At 39.3% G+C, this 22596-nt stretch overlaps 1 protein-coding gene across 1 annotated transcript in view; it reads left to right on the forward strand.

Moving 5' to 3' along the window:
* The window catches only part of LOC122813698 (zinc-binding protein A33-like), a 628361-nt gene that overhangs the window by 171584 nt on the left and 434181 nt on the right, over window positions 1-22596 (forward strand). The window contains exons 3-4 of the mRNA XM_044086152.1: window positions 17066-17088; window positions 17176-17300. Coding sequence (XP_043942087.1) covers window positions 17066-17088; window positions 17176-17300 — 148 coding nt within the window. The remainder of the gene's footprint in view (window positions 1-17065; window positions 17089-17175; window positions 17301-22596) is intronic.

Raw genomic sequence — 22596 nt, forward strand, 5'->3', positions numbered from 1 at the left:
ATAGCTGAGAAGAATTGTATAATTTCTGCTGTCAGACAGACAACAGAACAACACTAAGGGGAATCTGGGTCTAAAAAGTCTTCAAATATTCAGATGACAATTAACTACCCTGGGAACAAAAGTATGAACTCCTTTCAGCAGCTCTTGTACCTTCCAGTAACTGCATTTGTAAACACATAATATTTTATATAAATAAGTGCTGTCAACAACATTCATATGCAAGCCACACAGTCTGAATATATTCAGCAGATGCTTGGTAACTGGTGAGATGTTACTGCATAAAAAATGTTTTTGTTTCTGAGATTAGTTACTCATTAGAATGAATAAAGTGCTATAGTTATCAAAATACAAGTCCTGCTGTCTGTTCATTACATAAAAAATAAACTCTTGTTCCAGATATTTTAAAATAAGTTTTAAACAACAGAAGACATCCATCCATCCGTGTATCTGACAAAGAATGCAGACACATCTTTTTTCTAGCACTCTGTTGCAAAAACATTGGGTACAAATTCAAACAGATTTATTCCCAGTGTAAATCAGTTATTCCATGGGTAATACCATTTTTTCAATAAGCATTACAGAGGAGTAAATCACTTATATTGACTTTTAATTCTTTACTAAGGAGCAGCTTACTAATAATGTAAAAATTATTCATTTGTGTGACTGAAATAGGAATATTAACTTACTTTTCTTCTGCATTTGCTTTTATTGATAATTTCTAAGGCATATTCTGTACCTGTTGTCTGTCGACCTGTGAAAAGAAGACAACTGCTAGAAAAATCACTCAGACTGGGTGGCATTATCTTTTTCACAGAGTGTGAGAGAGGAAACGTTCTTTATGGCCAATATAATTCGCGCCTAACTTGTGTTTGGCATAAATACATGATGCAGACGTGCGCAAGGCTTCCGGTCCTCCTAGACAATGAGTTTTTGTTTTTCCGCTGTCCTCAGGGACTAGACAAGACAAAAAGTACTCCCTCCCCCTCGCTCAGTGGTTCCAGCGCCCTTGCTTACCTGTTATTTGTACCTTCTTCGTCTGCAGTCCAAACAACTTCCGGAATTCAAATTCCCCACGCGAGCGGAAGATAAATATGTAAACTGGATGCAAAGGCCATTCTTAAAGAAGAACGCGCAAAAAAAAAAAAAATAATTTTTTTTTAAATTAAGAGAAAATTACTCTCTTGGTCAGCCGGTTCCAGGGGGGTGCAAGTGCACCCCATTGCACCTGCCTGCGGGCGCCCTTGGTCATGGTATAATAATCCTTATAGACCTGTTATTGCGCAAGTCATTTAACAATCTCCTTTCATCTGTAGTTAAATTGTATTTAGTGTAACCAGCCTTCAAAGCTCTCAACTCTGTCTCACATGCCACCTCAAATGTAGCCAGACAGGTGTATAGTGGGGCTGGAATAAACTAGCTCTTTGTAATATGCCAGTTCCAGAAAACAAGTGATGCTTATCTTAAAAAAAAAAACACCAAATTTAACTTACATGTAGAGAGTTTCAAGTTAAGTATGCTTTCAACTAGTTTAAATTTATTTGCTGCCACAAAAGTAAAACCCTTACTATATAATTCACCATATACAGGTATAATGTCCAGGTGATGACTGTAATTATAATTCTCAAAGCCTTAAAACTCAAAAACAGTACCTTGATCGTTGAGTTGCAAGGATAAACTTATCTCCTTCACTGGCCCCAGCTGGTCAATTGGCACCTGCCAGGTCGAGATTTCTTGCTCCATTCACCATTCCCATTGTATCCTGGTTGAACATTCTGCTGCTGTTGTCTCCTGTTGTTCTTGTTCCATGTGTGGAAGACCATTGTGAGATGCTGGTTTCTTCTAAACACCTTCCCCATTATTTTTCATGGTCACCATATTAGCTGTAATGTCCTCATCATGTGTCATAGCTATAGGGAAAACCTGTGTAGTCTTATTTCCAGGAGTAGGATGCAGTTTGATACTGTTCTAGATCCATAGTTAGTTTCTTCTCTTTTCTCTTTTTAATAACTCCTCTTTCCCTGTCAACCTTTGAGAAACTTTTGTTGAATTTGTCTTCCATAGCAGAAAACAACAAATCCCCAGTTATTTCATCCTGTAATCTTTTGATTTATTTTTCTAGGTCTTTTATGGTGTGATCATTACCACTGTATAAAATATCCATAAATTCAAACCCAATGCATTCAAAAATGTTTAACATCTCATTATGAAGTATTGTCCCTTCCTGTAAACAATTAAGGTATTTAAAAAATTGCAAACCTTTTGGCACTTATTTAGCTGCAGTGCTACCTTAAAATATAAGTTGTCCAGTTGCAATTTTCTGTATTTTAAAAGAACTCTCTCAAATCTGGTAATCTTGTTTTTTAAAGTGTTGTTATTATTCAGACCTCTGAAAGGAACACCCCTAAATAACTGAAATGATTGTTTGAACCAGTTATTCATTGTGGCAGAATGTACTGACCCACCTGTAACAGTTGTCTTCACTGCACCATTTGTCTTAGGCCTAGCTCCCTGGGTAACAAAAATGTTACCAGTTATAAACCTCTCCTCGGTAGTACAATCAGACAACCTGCTATTATTGCTGTAATTACTCTTAAGTGTTGGAAAAACAACCAGATTGAAAATTGCACTGTTCATTAGAAAAATAGGCTGCTCCAACACAGGCCTTTATCATCACATCGGGCTTATGATCCTTGTTACAAACACCTGCACTATTGTGGAGAAAACCATCTAATTTCCCTGAAATCTGAGAGATCAAATCAATCAGCACAGGAAGATCTGAGGGAAAACCACAAACCAAAGGAGCCATGGGAATCCCAGCTACTGGACCACATGATGTTAACTCTTACTGTTGAAACATGTCTTGCAACATAATAGTAATGAGTTCCAAGCAGTGGTTAAAAAAATTAAACCAGCCAACAAAATCCACATACAAAACTTGGTAAAACAAAAGCAAACACACTTGTGGGCCCAACTAGAACTGGTAATGTTTAATTAATGCATAGTGAATGTTTTTAATTTTTGGCACTAGATGGCAGTGTTTCATTGGCATTTAAGCAAGTGTTTGAAGAGGAAGCTATCCTTCTATATGACTATTGCAGTATGCAAAACAGAAGAGATCTCCTGCCCATCGCAGCCCGAAGCTCAGCAAGTGTATAAAATCCTAAAGATCTTGCATGCATCATACATCATATTTATGCTCCTCGCACAGAATATTGAGTATAAAAGGGACATATGGATGCAAGTACCCAGAACTTCTTTGCCACCAGTTTGAATTCTACGTTTGCAAATTGGTCTGAACACCTTGTTGCTGTACTGAATACTTAATCACCAGATAAGTGATTAGTTTGGGTTGGGCTGCCTTTTTTTTTTTTTTTTTTTTTTGTTGGTGTATTTTTTTTTTTTGCTACTTAAAGTTCATGTCACCAAGAAGGGAAATGTTAGTGTGGGAGGCAGTGGGTGCTTCTCATGACCATACCTCTTGTATTATCTGTAAGGCATTTGTGTCTAAGACACTCAGAAGCCTTTTGTCTCCTCTGGCTGTTTATCTTGAAAACCAATGGATTAGACAGTTACCCCAGGGTACCATGGCAGAATCCTTTAACCCAGAGATACTCCCACTAGGTAATAAGAAGGTCAAGAAGTTTCAACCAGATTATTTAGCTGTTGAGCCGCCACTGGACTTCCGTCTAGAAGTGCATAATAGCTCTGTATGTCATTCAGCATGTACATTGGATTCCTCTGCCACGACCCCATTGGAGGCTGACACGGATCCATCCTTCCACATATCCTCTGAAGCTTTGCAGGCATCTGCTCCAGACATTGAGGGGGAACCATGATTGATTATCTCGGAGTGTTCTAGAGGAATTCCACAGATATTGGTCAGGAAGGAGTTTATTGAATCTCACCAAAGGTGGGAACCTCTGATATTTGTTAGGGTTGATGTCCCTTCCAAGAAAAGACAAAAAGTGAACCATGTTTCAGTCCACCCTAAGGATCCTCAAAGGGAATGGCAGGAGTTTACTCAGGGCTTCTTTTCTGCCTTGATGGTCCTAAAGCCTCCTCAAGTGGTTTCGGTACCTGCTCCTGCTTGGACCTCTACCCTTTCAAAATGGCTTAGGAAACCAGATTCCTCAGATAAGGATTCAGTGTCTGATAAGAGGTCTTTGTCCTATTCTTCACAGAAGCCTTCACCTTTGCCTTATGGTTCTAATTAAGAGAAGTCTGTTATCCCTGAATCTCCTTTTCAGGAATTGTCCTTTGGGGCACAATTGCTAGGATGGTGGAATACTTTAAGCGGGATTCTTCACAAGTGTCTGATATTCATTGAATATATTATGAGTTGATTCAGGTGGCTATTCCTAAACCATCTGCAGTTCCTCCTGTGCTGACTGCCTTGTTAGATACTTTCATTGCTGCTTCCAAATCTCCTGATTCTCAGCCTCCTGCTCCTAAGAAGCCTGATAGGTTCTGTAAGGTTCCTGAGGATTGTCAGTTTTTATTTAAATGTCATTTTGCTGATCCTGCCGTGAGATCAGTCTCTTCTGACAAACCTTCTAAACTTTTGTCCTCTTCCAGACTTTTACCTTCTGATAAGGATAGTAAGGCAATGGAGAGGATTGATAAGAAGGTTTACACTGCTTCTACTTTGGCCTTTAGGGCTATTTACCAGACCCACATGACCAGATATGCTCTGGCCTTGATTGTTCAGGCTTGTCAGGTTATCTTTGACCTCCCTGATTCTGAAGGCAAATCTTCTGTCGTATCTTTTTTATGTTCTGCTTCTCAAATGGCTCAGAAATTTATTAAGTGTAGTTACGATGCTGCTGATGTCTCTTCTAGGGATGGGATTTTGGGTCTGTCATGAGGCATTATTCTTGACTTCATCTTCGTTCTCTGCCTGAGGATATTAAGGCCAAGTTGCGTGATGCTCCTATAGGAAATAATAAACATTATTTTGGGAATGCTGCTGCTGACTTAAGTCTCTTCAAGAGAAAGGCAAAGCCTTGCAGGACTATAAGCATATTTTTGTCTCTCCTATCTCTAAGTTCCAGAGGAACTATCCTTCTAGATTTGCTTTTGTTTGCAGGTAACCCTGCCAGGCCTCCAAGGACTGGAATAGTGGGAAACAAGCTCCCTCTTCTAAGGCTTTTCTTTTATCTGATAAGCCTGCTTCTCTTTGAGAATTCGCCTTCTACATCTTTTAGATCAGGCTTCTTTGTCCCTTTGACTTTCCCTTTGTCTTCCAATTTGGCATTTCATCATTTCAGACTCTTGGGTTCTTTCTGTCATCTGTCAGGGTTACTTCATGGTATTGAAGTCTGTCCCTCCTTTTAAAGGGATTCATCTACCTCCTCTAGAGCAACATCCTCATTTCTTGGAGGTACTAGGGTCCCTGGTGAAGCAAGGAACTATTCAACCTGTCCCCTCCTTCCCCTGGTTCCTTGAAAGGAAGGCACTTGGAGACCTGTTCTGGATCTCTCTTGGCTCAACACCTTATTCAAGGTCCCTTCTTTTCGTATGCTAACTCTTCAAACCCTGTTTCCTGTTTTGTTACCCCAGGCTTTTCTGATGTCCTAGGATCTGAAAGATGCTTACCTTCATATCCTTATTTACCCTGTTTTCAGGAAGTTTTTACATATCTCTGTGTTTTCCTTTCCTTTTCAGTTCCCTGCTTTGCCATTTGGCCTCTGTTGCCCCAAGAGTATTCACAAAATGTCTAGCTACTGTAATTGCTTTCTGTAGATTCCAAGGCAGTCAGATTTTTCCTTATGTAGATGACCTTTTGCTTCAGGTGCCTTCTCCTAGTCAGCTGTTACAGGATCTGAAGTTCACCACATCTCTTCTTTAAAGTCGGCGGTTTACTATCAGCTTCCAAAAGTCTGTCCTAACTCCCTCTCAAGATCATGTCCATCTGGGACACAAGATTCAGACAGTGCCTTTGTTGGCCTCTCTTCCACCTCCAAAAGTTTTGTCATTGACTGCCTTCTTTCAGTCTCTTCTTCATCTGACTACCATGCCAATCCGGGAGTTTCTTCATGTTCTGGGATTCATGGCCTCTTCTGTTCCAATGATTCCTGTTGCCAGACTGACTATACAGAAGCTTCATTGGTACCTCAAGTCAGTTTGACTGCAGCACTGTCCCCCTCTGGATTTCAGTGTACCCCTCCTTACTTGTCTAAAGATGGAATTTGAGTTTTGGATTCAACAGTTTGCTCTCAACGGAGGCCAGCCCTTTCAGCCTCTATTCCCTTCTCAAGAACTGCTCACCAATGCTTTAGACATTGGTTGGTGGGCTTTTTTGATCACCTGAAAGTTCAGGGTCTCTGGCCTCCCTATCAGCAGTCAGATCATATTGACAGCAAAGAGATGAGAGTTCTGATTCTGGCCCTTCAAGCTTTTCACTCCGTGTTCTATCCAGGCCCCTTGAAGGTGTACACAGACAACATTACAGTCAACTAGCAGGGAAGCATGAAATTGTACTTCCTCTGCAGGATGGCTCTTCAGGCTTGGGAAGTGGCTCTCAGTTATCAGTTAACTCTTCAGGCAGTATACATTCCATCAGAGCACAGTCTAGTGGCAGACTCTCTGAACAGGTGCAGTACCCAGGCTCATGAATGGATGACTCAGAGAGACATGTTGCTGGACTTGTCCATCAGTGGGGTATTCTTCAGGTAGATCTTTTTGCCTCCCCTCTGAACAGGCAGCTCCCTCCCTTCTCTTCCAGAACTCCATGCCATGCCATCTGGCATGGAAGATGGATGCTCTTTCTTTTCCTTGGAAAGGGATGTTTCTTTACTCTTTCCCTTGCTTCAAAGAGTCCTGCAGACTCTCCAAAAATCTTGCTAATGACTCAGTTTTGGCTAAGGCAGCACTGGATCCCCCCTCTTAGTGCGCCTGGCCAGGGGCAATCACCATTAGTTACCTCACCAGTTTGATCTCCTCACACAGGGCAAGAATTCTGTCATCCATCCTCACTTGTTAACTCTTCAACTGACATTGTGGGTTGTAGGGTTTTGATCCCATTTGCACCACTTTTCTGAGGACATGTTCAGGGTTTTACAGGAGGAAAATAAACTATCTACCAGGAATTCGTATTTTCCAAATGGAAAGGATTTTCTGTCTGGTACCATGCTCAAAGCCAGGACCCTTTTTGAATCGGGGTCCCTCTAGTACTCTCTTATTTGTCTGAGTTGCTTCAGTCTGGCCTGGCCTATGTTTCTGCTGTCTGTCCTTGAATCCTCCTTTGACTTCTCATGCATATTAGGCCTCAAAGGAAACCTATTCCTCCTCCTCCTCGGGACATTAATTTTGTTTTGGAAAAATTGACTCGGGCTCCTTTTGAGCCTTCAGATTCTGCTTCTTTGCCACTTTATACCTGGAAGACTGTTTTGTTGTCAGCTCTTACTTCTGCTCAGAGAGTTTCTGAGCTCTAGGCACCAGTGGTCATTCCTCCTTTTTTGTTTTTTCACAGGGACAGTGTGCCCCTTTGTACTAATCCTTCTTTTATGGTCAAGGTAGTAAACTTGTTGTCCTTGAATCATTTGGTACAACTCCCTTCCCTTTTTCCTTCTCCTCAGTCTGTTAGTGAGTGGGTCCTGCATACTTGGATATGCACAGACAGCAAAGGTACTATATGGACAAAACTAAGGTCATTTGTAAGTCTGATCAGCTTTTTGTTTCCTTTCATCCCAGAAAATTGGGTTTGGCTGTTTCAAAACAAACCATTTCCTCCTAGATATATAATGTCATTTCCTTCTGTTATTCTTTTCATAACAAATCTCTGTCTACTTCTGTTAAAATTCATTCCAGTAGGACTGTTGCATCTTCCGGTGGCTTCTTCAAGAGGTTGGACACCAATTCCATTCATGAAGCTGCTGCTTGGTCTTCAGTGCATACCTTTGCTAGGCATTATAAGTTGGATATGGTTTCTAGGGCCAAAGCAGGTTTTGCTGAAACCATTTTATATGGGTTTGTTGAGAGTTCTTCTCAGCCTTTCACCTTCCATTTTGTTTCTTGAGCTTTTAGCTCTCCCTTCTGTTTTGCATATGTCAACATTGATACAGAAGGACATAGTACAGTTGTAAAAAATCTTACCTTAAGTAGATGTCCTTCTCTTCACTATTGCAGTATTCACTCCCTCCCTCCCTCCAACACCCTTTTGTTTGTTCTGGTTTTTGTTTTAGATTCCGTTCTTGCTGAGGGTTTCCCCTTTTTCTTCAGCATTTTTCCTTCTGGATGTACATGGATTAATTCATCCTGTGGAGACTGTTATCTTCTTGGGCAACTGATTTCTTGGTAGTTTCATCCGTACATCCCTTTTACGCCCTACATTCTGTGTGGGGAGTATAACTGTGGTGTACGGTGCATAGAACATCATTAGGCTTTTATATACTGACCGAATGTCAGGCTGCCCTAGGCAGGAGATCCCTTCTGTTTTGCATAAGATTTTACACAACTGTACTTTCTGAATCTGATGAAGCTTGCATTACAGCAGTAAACAAAAGTGCTTATTCTTCATTAAAAATTTCACTAGTTCCTGGCACCTACAAGTGTGTGTGTTCATGAGTAAGTACTAGGCTGGCTGCCTTTGTGTGCTGAAAATAACCTCTCCCATTTGGTTATAGATTGGCCTTACCCATCTCATGGTCAATAAATATATAATATCCATAATAAGAATAACTGGGATCATAGATAATTTGAGGGGCCCCATGCTTGGGATAAAACATTTAGGAGCTGCCTCTGTCCTTTAGTAGTATAGAGTGCAATCATGGGGTAAATTTTCTGTTTCCCATCCATATCTGCATGAATATAGACAGGGATGAACTTTGTTTTATGTGGATGGGAGTCCATTCTGCAGTATCGGTATCCTCTGGGAGATGTACCTTTCCCTTCAAACCATTCTGTTGATGTCTCAGACGAGGTTTACATCCCTTGACTAAGTATTTCTGATGCCATTTCACTTGCTGATGTGCAGTAAAACTATCACTAATGGGTCGTGGATGTCTTGTTTGCCAGACACAGGTCACCTCTTAACAGTCTGTAGAATGCCAAGTATAGTGACAGGGCTTTGTCACTAGGCATTGTATCCTTTTAGTAAGGAATCTCTATGGGCATTCCAGTTGTTGCACTTGTTTAGACAGATACATGCCAAAAGGGGAATTATATTTTATGATTGGCCTAGTGAGGGCTGAGTAAAGGAGGACAATGCCATACCTAGATCTAGACCCAATCTCTTTGTTTGTAAGCTCTGCAATATAGATGGACTTTCTTACAACAATAAACATATATTGGTCAAAAGTTAGGTCGCTGTCCACATAAGTTCCCAAATCCCAAACAACTGGGTCAGCTTTTAGGGTGGGATTGTCAATGTGGTAGTTCCCTGGGGTAGATGACTTCCCAAAGGATACAGTAATGCATTTTTGACATTCAGTTTCAGTCCATGATTTTGGCACTAGTTATTTATTGGAGACAAACCTTCCTGCAGGATAGCTAAATCATTTGAGGATTCAATGACTGCTCCTAGCTTGCAGTCATCTGAAAACTTAAGTCAGCCAGAGGCCTTTGACATGGGCTTTGACCTCCAAGAAGTAGATGCCAAAGTGGAGCAGGCCTAGCACAGAGCCCTGAGAGACTCCACTAGTGATGAGCAGTGTGTAGAGGTGGTCTTACCATTCCTAACCTCTTGGGTCATATCCATGAACCAGCTCACTAACCAGAATGTTAAAAGGGGTTTATTTTATTTTATTTTGATTTTTGCCCAGGAATGTCCAACTGAGCATTAGCCCATTTTCAGCAGTGGCCCGGGGGAAAAAGCCCCTTACAGAAATTCAAGTAAGTGGACATTAATAGATATTACATGAAGATTTAAATATATAGCATATATACAATTTTTAAGACTGAATAATTAACAAAGAAACATTTTACATGCAGTTCAACTAGGAAACATTGGACATACTGTAGATCAATGGATGAAGGTAAAAAATACATAGTAAATATACAATTTGCATGATTGACTAAATTACTAAGAAACCTTTGATGTCCAGTACCAACATGTGTGGATCATAAGTGAGTGAGAAGGATACTAATAGTAGCCAGTGGTGAGCATAAGTATTACAAGTAGTGAACAGGGTATAGACAAATAACTAAAACCAGAGAAGAAGAGGGTCATTCATATGCTAAAAAGAGAGGACACAAGTAGAACAGAGAAAAGAGAGGGCTGGGGTTAGTGTATGGAAGAAGGCAGGGAGATCCATGAGTTTAGTACGTTTTCTTTTAAGGCTTTTTTGAAGCTATGAATATTGGGTAGAGGTCTAAAGTTTAGTGGGAGCCTGTTCCAAGCTGTGGCAACTGAGTAACTATATAAGTGCTGGCCAATAGTTCTGTTTGGCTTAGAGATTTCTATGAGACACTTGTCAGAGTTGTGCAGAGAGTGGTTGGGGTATATAGGCATATAAGGGAGGAGATGGCAGGGCAGGAGGAAGGTTTGTTTAATATGGAGTGAGTAAGATGGAGTTGGTTGAGTATGAGATGGTGAGGAAATTCGAGCCAACTTAAAGTTTGTAAAGAAAGGCAGTGGTAAGATTTGTAGGGTTGATTAGCAGTGAACCTGGCAATTTTGTTGTAAGTTCAAGCTTGGACTTTAGTGAGGGTTGCGGGTTGGTCATGATTTGTTAGGCACAGAGATGATGGGTGGAAGGAAGATAAGCATAGCCAAGAGAGAGTCTAGAGTCATAGGTGAAGTATTTTTGTGTTTCTATATAGAAGTCCTAGCTTTTGGTGAATCTTCTTAATGCTGTTTAAGATGTGCAGATCAAGTTTTATTTGATCGTCAATTATCACAACAAGTAGCTTGGTATGACCTTTGATGCTTGTGGTGGTGGTGTTGAGAGATGTAGTGATAAAGGAAGGTTTTAGGTGAGAAAAGAATTTTGGTAGAAGTAAGAGAAGTTTAGGTTTTTTTAGAATTCTTGGTTAGACTGATTGATTGTTAGACAATTTTTGACAGAGTAGAAAGAGTTTTGTGTTAATGAGTGGAGGTCAGATAGATTGTCAGAGGTGGAGATGATAGCGGAATCATCAGTGTACTGTATAAGAGACAAGTTAGAGCATGAAGTATGAAGACTGTTAGTAAAGATGTTAAATAGTAATGGTCCTAGTATGGAGCCTTGGAGTACGCCTGTATTAACAGGGAGAAAGGGTCAGCAGGAAAAGAGCCATTTGACAGATTGCTGTCTGTTGGTAAGCTAGCTTGAAAAGAAGTTAAGAGTTAGAGGTGTTAAGGTCAGACAGTTTGGTGAGGAGTTTGAGGTATGAGACTGTGTCAAAGGCTTTAGAGAGGTCAAGAAATAGGCAGGATACTAGTTTGTTATTGTCTCTAGCTTGTGTGATAGTTTGGGTGAAGGAAATTAGGGCAGTAGTTGTGCTGTGATTTGGGCAGAAGCCATGTTGGATGGGTATGAGTAAGTTTTCTTGGAGAAGGAAGTCCAGGAGTTGCTTGTATATGCATTTTTCAAGTCATTTGGAGAGGGAGAACAGGATGGCTATTGGACAATAGTTAGAAAGGTTAGTGGAATGGTCTTCCTTGTGGAGATGAATATTGTAGAATTGTTTCCATATAAAGGGGATAGTAGATTCTTGGGTAGACTGATTGAATAGGATGGAGACAGGGTAAGCAATAGAGTTTGTGGCAAGCTTTAGGAAGTAGGGTGGTAGGTTGTCAGCTGAGGGAGAGCATGGTTTAAGTTTGCTGAGAAGAGATTTTATGTAAGTAGTGAGGACAAGATTGAGTGAGAAGGTGGTAGTTTGAATTGAGGGAAGGGGTTATAGGAGAAGTTGGTGGTGATATTATTGTGAGTTATTTTGTTGATGGAGACAATGAAATGGGAATTAAGAATGGTAGCAGTTTCCTGAGGAGAGTTGTTTGGCAAGGGTTAGGTGAGCTAGGGCTACTAGGATGTAGAATCCTATTTATAGTGTTCCAAAAATGTTTGGAATTACTGTGATGGGGAGTTGAGTATTTTGATAAAAGCTTTTTTTTATCTGTCACAACCTGTTTTTTGGTTAGGTTTTGGAGTGTCTTTGTAGTTTTGAAGGTGTAGCTGGGATTTAGATTTTTACCAATTTTTCCTTGCATTATCAAGCATTTGGATTTAGATAGCCATGGTCTAAAGTGAGATTTTATTCCGATTTTCCTAAGGGGAGCAACGGAGTTAAGAATGTCAAGGAATATTGTGTTGAATTTTTTTGTCACTTCATAAAGGGGTAAGTGTAGAAGGAATGACCAGTTTATTGTGGAGAGTCTGTCATTAAACATTGCAGGATCAAAGTTAGAGAGTATGACAGTGTTTGCACTTGGGGGATTTACAGTTTTGTAGTGAATGCCTTTGAATATATTGGGAGAATGGTCACGTATAGAGTTAGATAGTATTGTGGGGTTGTGGTACAGGTTGGCATTGGAGACCAAGATCCAGTCTATGATAGAGCTGGAGTTGGTTGGTTTACTAAAGTGGGTTGGGGTTGTAATAAGTTGTGTTAAGCTGTGTAAATTTATAGAATAGTTGGAGCTATCTGACCTGAGGGTTTCCCAATTGATGTTAACATCACCTAGTATTACAGTTTTGTTTGGTCTGGCGTGAGCTAGCCAGGAGAGAATATTTTCATGTATGGGAATATTATTGTCTGGGGGATATAAATAGCAGCAACTATAACTTTAGTGTGGTTGTTAAGCTTGCAGTTGACTTAGGAGTTCAGCTGGGTGAAAGGGAGGGGCATGGTTAAAGGGGGCATATTAAGTTTGTGGGAATGCATTATAGCTACTTCGCCACCTTTTTTGTGGGGCTATGTAGGAGGATGATATTGTACCCTGGGGGAGTGATTTCATTGTCACTGTTTTGTAGTTTATGCCATGTTTCAGTTAGAGTTATTATGTCAGGGGAGTAATAGGCAAGCCAAGCATGGAATTCAGTGACTTTGTTGAGAATGCTGTGTAAGTTCATGGAGGAGGAGTATAAAGTTAGGCATTTGGGGGGGAGTTAGGGTGTGGGATGGATGGGGGAAGGAAGGGAGAGGTAGATGAGGGACTAGAGAGGGGACCATGGTTTGGGTGGATATCTCCAGACAGGAGTACGTTTTGGTGACCTCCTGGTGTAGCTTTGTTGGGCAATGCTGCTGACTTATGGACTGAAAGGGAGAAAAGGTTTGCAACCAGGAATCCATGGTCGTGCGGCAAAACGGATCAACATGCAGTCAAATTTGTGCAATTGGAAAGTTTTTTGGTAAGAGAGGTATCATTATTCAATGACACCAAACTGTTGGAAAAATATCTTAGCCTGGATATTACACCACGAGGGCTAAGAGTGGATAAATTGCCTGCCTCAGAATTTTCGGAAGAAGAGGTGGACGTGATGGAAGAGTGGAAAAGCATTGCTTTTCAACGTACAGCTGGTTGGTTAAAAGTACTTATTAAAAAGAACAATCGCACCCTTGATAAAACATGGAGCTCCATATTACAGTTGCAAGAGGAGCTTAAGGTGGAATTGTCAGGGGAAGCATTTTCATCACGGATGCAGGAGGTGGTTCAGCATGTTAATAAGGTGGAAGAGGAGGTTATTGAATGAAAATTTAGCAAGTTGGAGAGGGATATCAAAGATTATCAGAATAACTTAATCTTCCAATGGCAACAGAAGTCATGCAGAGGGAGGTCCTCCTTAAGAAAATCGGGCTCTACCTCCAGCATATCGCGGGATTCATCTCTTTCTTCATCAGAAGCAAGCACCGGTCTGAGGAAAAACGTTTCTTCTGAAGATGTTAGGAAGAACGGTGCTCAGCAGGGCCAACATAGTACACAGGAGTGTGATTCACATTCCAGCCCACAAGAGAAAAGTAAGAAAGGTCGGAGATGGCAGAACAAAAGAAAATAACTTTGGGACTCTTAATTTGAACTACAATGTGTTTTTTTAGGGGATGTTTGCACTGAGAGGTATGTTGGTAACAAAATTTACATCAGTTGTGGGAATAATAATTATGTTGATTAATTTGGTAATTCGGTGCCATCTATCTCTGTGCAGCAACATGAAAACAATGATTTGAATATTATTAATTTGTCTGATTTAAATATTGATATGTGCATGCGTAGCGTTTTCTTGAAGGCATGAAGTTCATTCCTACGTTTCTTCCCACTCCGGGGGATATTTTACCAGGAGTGGGTCATTTTTGTAGAAAATTGAATTTAAGAGTTTTCTATGGTAATAAATCACAACAGGTGGAGGAAGGTGTTAGTTGTTATTCAGACTCATTTATGAATTTATCCATTTATGAGAATGAATTTTGTGAATTTTTTGCAGATGAAATTGGTTTGAATGAAGAAAATGAGGCACAGCCATCTGATTGTTTAGGAGGAGGTTTTTCTACTGGGTATGGCAAATTTGTCATTCCCAGTGTTCCTTATTCCAGTTAGTTTTGTCCCCCTAGAACCTCTGCAGCTACTAATTTATTCGAGAAAACTTTGTGTAAACAAATACAGTTAGAATACCAGAAATTCTGCAAAGGAAGAAGAAAGTATAATTTAAACAAAAAGGAATGGGAGGCAGTGAAATATTTACGCAGCAAAAATGACATTTATGTTTATTTGCAGGCCAACAAGGAAGGTAACTGGGTCATCATGACAAGGAAAAAAATACATCCAAATGGCCCAGGTTTTGTTGTTGGATGAAAATGTGTACGAAAAATTACCTGTGTGTCCTTTATACAGTTTTAACGGTGATCTTTTGGGTTTGTTGGATTGAGGTGAAAGATTAGGGTTTTTTACCCCCAGGATGTGAAGAAATTATTTGTTAAACATCCAAGGCATGCCAAATTTTTCATAATCTCAAAGGTACATAAGGACGTAGTGAACCCACCTGGTAGACCTATCGTGTCTGGGGTGGGTTCATATTTGCAAAACCTTGGGATTTTCTTGGATGCACATTTAAAGAATCACATGCTGAAGATTCCCTCACATATTAGAAACAGCAAAGAGTTTTCGGATATAATGGGCGGCATGCTGTGGCAAGAAGATTACTGTTTGGCACGCATTGATGTTAAATCGTTATATACTAACATCAGCACTAAGTGGGGGATTGAGGCATGTGTGGAAATGATGGGGGAGGGTCCTAAAACTTTCTTTGTCCTGCAGTTGTTGGAATTTGCATTGACTCACAACTTTTTTGTGTTTGAAAATCAATACTATTTGCAGAAGTCAGGTACAGCTATGGGGGCAGCATTCCCACTCTCATATGCGATTATTTTTATGTTTTTTTTCAAAGATAGATATTTCTACTGCAGTGTTTTTTTAAGCACAACGTGGTGGATTTCAAACGTTACATAGATGACCTGGTGTTCATTTGTCAGGGTTGAGGAAAACGAATTTTGTAGGTTTGTAGATGAGTTGCATCTTAATGAATTTGGTTTGGAGTTTACCTATAGAACACAAAGAAGAATCATGCAGTTTTTGGATGTGGAATATTTTGCGGATGATAAAAACAGGGTTTCTTATAGACCCTTTACCAAAGCAACTGCAGCTAATAATTTTCTATACGCTGACAGTATGCACCCCACTCATTTGTTGAAGTCACTTCTCTATGGGGAACTCAAGCGGATTAGCAATAATACGTTTGATAAATCACAATTGAAAGGGGAATTTGTCAAAGTGAGAGAAAAGTTGTTGAAAATGGGATATTCTTTGACAGTTCTGGACGAGTCTGAAAAGAAAGCCACCGGAGGTATGCAGATGCCAGGTTCTTTTACATCTGGGAAGAAAACTGGGATGAGATCTGGGATTAGAAAGCCGAAGGAAGTGGTGGAAGATATATATTTTTGTTAATAAATATTCAGACTTCTCTAGGGTCATTCAAGAGTTGGTTATCCATTTTTGGCCTATTGTTAAACAGGATAGTGAAGGTGGAAATCTTTTTCCTGACAAAGTCACTTTTTCCTTTAGTAGATTTTTTAATTTAAAAGAGATTTTGAACAGCAGACCATATGAGCATACGAGATTTAGCAAGGGTACCTTTCCTTGTGGAAAATGTAAGGTATGCAAAGGGGTAAAAAGTCTAGATGGAGAAAGAATCAATGGTCAAATGCATAGATCTCGTGGCCAGTTTAGTTGCAATACTTCCGGGGTCATATACATATTGAGGGGTGATTGTGAACCATCTTTGTGGTATATCGGCCAGACCAAAAGACCAGTTAAAACAAGAATAATGGAACATATGGGGGACATTAGGAATGCCAGAATGGAGAGCCCAGTAGCCCTACATTTTCACAAGGAACACGGGGCATCCATGGATAGTTTAGTTTTCAGTGTATTAGCAAAAGGGTTTGAGAAACAAGGTTTTGATTTGGTGAGGGCCTTGTTAAGGTTGGAGACTAGATACATCATTAATTTCAATACCCTGTGGCCCAATGGCTTGAACATGGAGTTGGACCTGAACATGGGATTGTGTTTCAGATGACTGTTCCTTGGATATGTAATAGCATTTAGTATATGTTTTCACACTGGTGTGTCTTTCAATGAAATGTTCACATGCTCTGAATAAAATTTGGGAATTAATTGTTTTTATAAAACATTTATATTTTTCTATCAAACATTTTGTAATGTATGAGATCTTATTTTTTTCAATGACAATTTTGTAAAAGGAATTTTGCATTAATTGATGGAGATTTGTTTGTGTAATTTCTAAATGACCTTAATTGTAAAACATGTTAATTGGATGATTGAGAGTCTTGTATAATATAGTATCCCTGATGGGGAATTTATTCCTTGGAAGGCTTTTGTAAGCCGAGGTACTAGAATCATCATTAAAGCGTGGATATCCATACCAGTGTCTCCGGTGTGTTTTTTTTGTTTTGTCAGGTGGAATTCTTGTTTGGATTCTTTGGACTTTTTGTTTTTTAAAACCCATTTATAAGTAAACTCAACAGTTCAAGCAAATATTTATTTTGTAGTGACATCATAATGATATACAAACAACATAGTCACAACAAGGCATATTATAGAGTGATAATTATATTATTCTCATCTTCACAGGGAATCAAGAATGAAACAGACAGGTATGTAGACAGAACGGTTCCTGTTCAGCTTTTACTTTCCTATCCAGTGTAAGGGCAAAAACTCACTTTTTTCTTCTGTTTCCGTAGAATTGTAAAAAAACAAGAAGAGGAAACATATGCTCCTTTGGATTTTGGTGACCTGAGTCTAGGGGTGTACAAAGGCCCCCTGCAGTACAGAGTTTGGAAAGAAATGCTGTCCATCCTCAGTCCTGGTAAGAAACATTTGTAACCTTAAATGTAGAAACAATTTAGGAGGGGTGGCCTAAATCTGGTGGCATGAGACAGATGTCAATTCTGCATGTTTTGTCAAGAAAGCAAAATGGTGGTGTAAGAGATGTATGGATCAAACAGCTCAACGAGCATTCTCATGAAGCAGTGCTAAAATAATGTTGGGTTTGTTTGTTTAAATATTTGTTTGTAGATTAATTTATTTCAGTTATTTTATTATGTAATGCACTATTTTAATGGACTAATTTCAGGCCTAACTCAGGTAATTGAAATCACATCATTGTGGTAAGAAAGAAATATAATTAGAAAAAAAAACTACATATATTAATGTCAACAACTGCAAGTATTGCAAACTTTACAGCCTTCATAAAAACTATAGAACAATTATTTGAACAGTATACACAATATATACATCAAAGAGCAAAAAGTAAGGAAATAATTGATGGTTGTTCATTTAGATTTTGTGTTAACAATGTAAAACACAGAAAGACAAATAATGACAATTATGGCTCAGTTAAATTTGGAAGCAAAATAATGAGATCAGGGTACACCAGACCTATTACAGTGAAAATCTTGACTTGGGTGCTTTTTCTGGGGTTAGCCTTTCACACAGGGACTAGAAAGGACTGGATTTGTGTAGGAGTTAATAAAAGCAACATAACGCTGTGATACTTTAAACAACTAGAAATCATGTGGGATAACCTCAGTATGTATAGATGTGATTGTACTGATTTAAGAAGAAATTGTCATTTGCCTGTACTGTGAGACACAGCAAACTGCTACTACATGGCCATAGTTAATTTGATAATCATTGCTGAGGTACACGGAACTGGGGACTTCAGTCTTCCCAGTGGAGAACTTTCAAAGCCAGAGAAAGGATTATAAAGGACTTTCTGATGATCCTCTCCCATGAAGAATTGAGATAACTATCAATGGTCCACTTGTTCACACTTAATATGAATGAAGTGGTATTCTTTTAAATAATGATTTATTTAAGCAATAACCAATGATGTGGGTGTGGTATATTGAAGATTGGTTGGTGTGGTTTAATCATGAAGGCAAAGCCTGAGTGATTAAACAAAGACAACCATGGATAAATCTTCAATATACCACGCCACTGCATTGGTTATTGCTATCATACAATGATATTATTTAATTAAAAATGTACTTACTTTTCTTAAATAATGTCATTGTATGACAGCTCCTTGGTGTTCTGCTTTTCTTGGATATCCGGTGCTTTTTTTGATGTAGTGCACATGCGTATGGGATTTTCATTCCCATGCTTATGCAATACATCAGTGCTGTGTATAGGAAGCAATGGAGAAAGGAAGATCTCAGTGCTGTGTATAGGATGCAATGGAGAAAGGAAGATCTCAGTGCTGTGTATAGGAAGCTATGGAGAAAGGAAGATCTCAGTGCTGTGTATAGGAAGCTATGGAGAAAGGAAGATCTCAGTGCTGTGTATAGGATGCAATGGAGAAAGGAAGATCTCAGTGCTGTGTATAGGATGGAATGGAGAAAGGAAGATCTCAGTGCTGTGTATAGGAAGCTATGGAGAAAGGAAGATCTCAGTGCTGTGTATAGGATGCAATGGAGAAAGGAAGATCTCAGTGCTGTGTATAGGAAGCTATGGAGAAAGGAAGATCTCAGTGCTGTGTATAGGATGGAATGGAGAAAGGAAGATCTCAGTGCTGTGTATAGGATGGAATGGAGAAAGGAAGATCTCAGTGCTGTGTATAGGAAGCTATGGAGAAAGGAAGATCTCTGTTACATTTTTTTTAATTAATAAAAGATACCAGGACACTGAAGGTACGGGAGAGCAGCAGAGATGGGACATAAGAAATTAAAGGACAATCAGGTACATTTCTCTAGTCTTTCATAACGTACCTGATTATTCTTTTAATTTTGTTTGTTCAGTCTCTTGTTGGTTTCAGGTGTTCAGTTTTGTAACTTTATTTATTTTTCTTTTTTAGTGAAATTTGTATGGCATACATTAATGGAAAAAAGTCCGTGTGACCGGACCTTTTTCCATTGGTATATGCTGGGATTTACAATGGGCACACTAGTTGGGCTGACCAGTCAGTATGCTACTTTTGGAATATTAATAGATGGTCATTGTATAATCACAGTTTTAATGGACTGTAGAAAGAAAAGCATGCATGAATGTCACAGTGAACAGTATTCAAAAATATAGGATGAGGTGATTTAGGGGGAAATTTTTAAAGCATGCTGGCAAAATATGTAGTCATGATACAGGTAAAGATTAGTAATACTCTGTATAACAGATGCTTTATTATGTTCATGTTATAACTTGCACTTATTAACAATAAAATACAAATTGTTATAATCACTGGATATATTTGTACTGAAGTTTACCAAACCTGTCAGTTATCCAATAAAGATTCACTTTAAGCCATACTGATGGGATAATCATTGTAGAGGAGTATAGCTAGTGACTGATAAGGAAATTAAAGTCCTTGTTATATGTAGTCTGTAATACCATAATGATGTTCTGAAACATGATGGAGGAGCTCCAATAGTGATAGAAGAGGAAACAGAGATAATAATGGCAGGTTTGTAGTAAGGGGCTACTGGTGACAAGGGAGGAGGATGAGACTGGCATGTATTTATATTGCACCTAAAACTGCTACAATGGAGCTTAAGAAAGTACTGGGAGAAATAGTCAGCTTTCAGCAGGGAATATTACCAGTAGTCATGGACTGGAATTTGATTTGCAACAGTGAGAATGTATTTGGGAGGCTAGAAGGGAAAATATAAAACACAGTGTCAATTTTTGAAGAAATGTATGAAAATATTTGGTATGGGAGATGTGAATTTAATAGTAGCAGCTCAGAGGGAATTTACATATTATTCTCCAAGCTACAAAAATTAGCGTTGTCACCTCATAGCAAGACGTCCCATTCGATTCTCAGCTAGAGCGTCTTCTGTGTGGAGGCATGCATAAATGGGGCATGCCTTCGTTGAAGGTTGTGCATCAGGGCTGGTAACTCGGCATGTAAAAATCCACTACCAATCATTAGCGGACCGGAGTTCCGCTGTGGCGACCTTTAACCGGGATAAGCCAAAAGACACAAGACATTCTCCAAGCTACAAAAATGGAGCTAGGCTAGAGAGAACTTTCATCTCACAGGAACATGTGCATTTAATTGAAAGTTTTGATACTCATCTAATAACTATTTCCAATCATGTGCCAATAAAAACTAAAATAAAAATGCAGGGTAGTGAAATAAAAATGAGACACTGGCACTTTCCCATCTATCTGTTAAACAGAGAGGAATTTAATGAATGGATAATGGAAGTTATTCAGGAGTTATTAGGGATGATAGAAGTTTCTTCAGAAAATATAGCTAGGGAATGGGATAAAAGTAAAAGAAAAAGACATGGTTAAGAAGTAAGAATTATTTAGAGGAACTGACAAAAGTAAAAGTACTACGGAAGGGGAATCTCACAGAACAAGACGAGACACAACTGCAGAGTGCTAAAGAGAAAACAAGGAACTACCTGGATAATATTCATGAGTTTAGAACGATTGCTGTTCCATTTTTGATAACTACAGAGCACTAAAGCATTTAGCACAATGCCTCAGGCAACAGAAAGTAGAAAGGACTGTTGCCAAGCTTAGGGAGCCTATAACAGGGAAAATCTCGACCCTCCAGGGCAAGATGGCCAGCGACCACAAGCAGATTTTACACACCTAGCTACTGGCCCTTTGTCTAGCCTGCTGACCTTGGACTAGTAAGGGAAATTCCTGTCTCTGGAGTCCTGACTTATTACAAAGGGAAGATCAAAGGAAAATCTCTGACTCCTGTTGCTTTACATGATATACTAGTGCCACTTTATCTAAGCTACTGAACTTGGACAAGTCCTTGGTCTCTGGAGTCCTGACTTATTTCAAAATGAAGAAAAAAGGAAAATCTGTAATTCCTGTTGTTTTACATACCTTTCTACTGGCCCTTTCTCTAACCTGCTGAACTTGAATTAGTAAGGCATATTCTTGAGTCGTGTGGCATGGAAATTTCTTGGGCTCTGGAGTCCTGACTTATTGCAAAGGGAAGAACAAAGGGAAATCTCTAATTCCTGTTGTATGTACGATTTTCAGTTAAATATTGTACTGTATCCTGCCTAGTATATTTGTACCGGCTCCTTGTACATCACCACTGTGGTTCCTAACTCCACTCTCCTTACCCCCTTGTGCTACTGAATTTTTCTGCCCCTGACTTATACTGTTGTTAATTCTTAGAACTTTGCGTATCATTCCTACAGTTTATACCCCTTCTCCACGGCCCTCCAGTTAAGTATTTTGGATCTTCCAGCCCTTCTTTCCCCCCTTAGTCTTACTCCACAGCTCAATGTTTCTTCTCCCTGCATACCAATATCACCCCAGCCTGAAGCACAGTACCTGTTAACCTGAAATTATTAACAGAGTTTTCCCTGCAACTACTCTCCTTTCAACCTTCTATGTAACGTACCTGATTGTTTTTAGTGCACCACTTCACCAGGATAAACATTTGACAACATTAATAAAATGATGATAACGAAGGAAGCAGAAGGTAGAAAATAACACTGTTGGTGGGTCTTGATGCAGAGAAAATATTTGACAGAATAAGCTGGGATTTTATGAGTAGGGCAATGGAAGCATTTGTATTCCCTAACACAATAATGAGGTTAATTAGGAGTAAGTATGCAGGATCAGAGGTGAAAATTAAAATGTGTGGGGGGAGTCCTCCTTGATAAGTTCTGTTTGAACAGAGGGACAAGACAGGGGTGTCCTCTTTCCTCTTTGTTATTTGCATTACATTTACAATCATTGGCAAAGAAAATAAGAAACACAGAAATTCAAGGATATAATCGGCATGGTAATTAAGAAAAATCAGTCTTCATAGTAGATGATATTATTTTGTACAAGATAAAGCAAGAAAAGGATATTTCAGTGTTGTGGAACATTCTGAGGCAGTAGTCTTTTCAAAATACAAAATAGTAAGAGATGGAATGGTAATAGACTAGGAAGAGGCCAAGAATGCATTTAGACTGCAGGCTTGAGACTGCATTCCCTATCAACAGCTGATATCTGAGAATAGGCAACAAGAAAGGAATAGGGGGATTCTAAGTGAAATACCAGCACACGTAGAGCTTTTAGTTGAATCTAGAGCAGGAGTTACTGTTAAAAAAGGAAAATTAGTAGGGCATATAGAACAGTACGTGATAACTATAGGAATCAAATGGAGGAGGATAGAAAGGATTGGGAAGAGACAGTCAGTA

Source organism: Protopterus annectens, chromosome 10.part0, assembly GCF_019279795.1.
Source record: "Protopterus annectens isolate FY-2018-M chromosome 10.part0, PAN1.0, whole genome shotgun sequence".
NCBI classification, from domain to species: Eukaryota; Metazoa; Chordata; order Ceratodontiformes; family Protopteridae; genus Protopterus; species Protopterus annectens.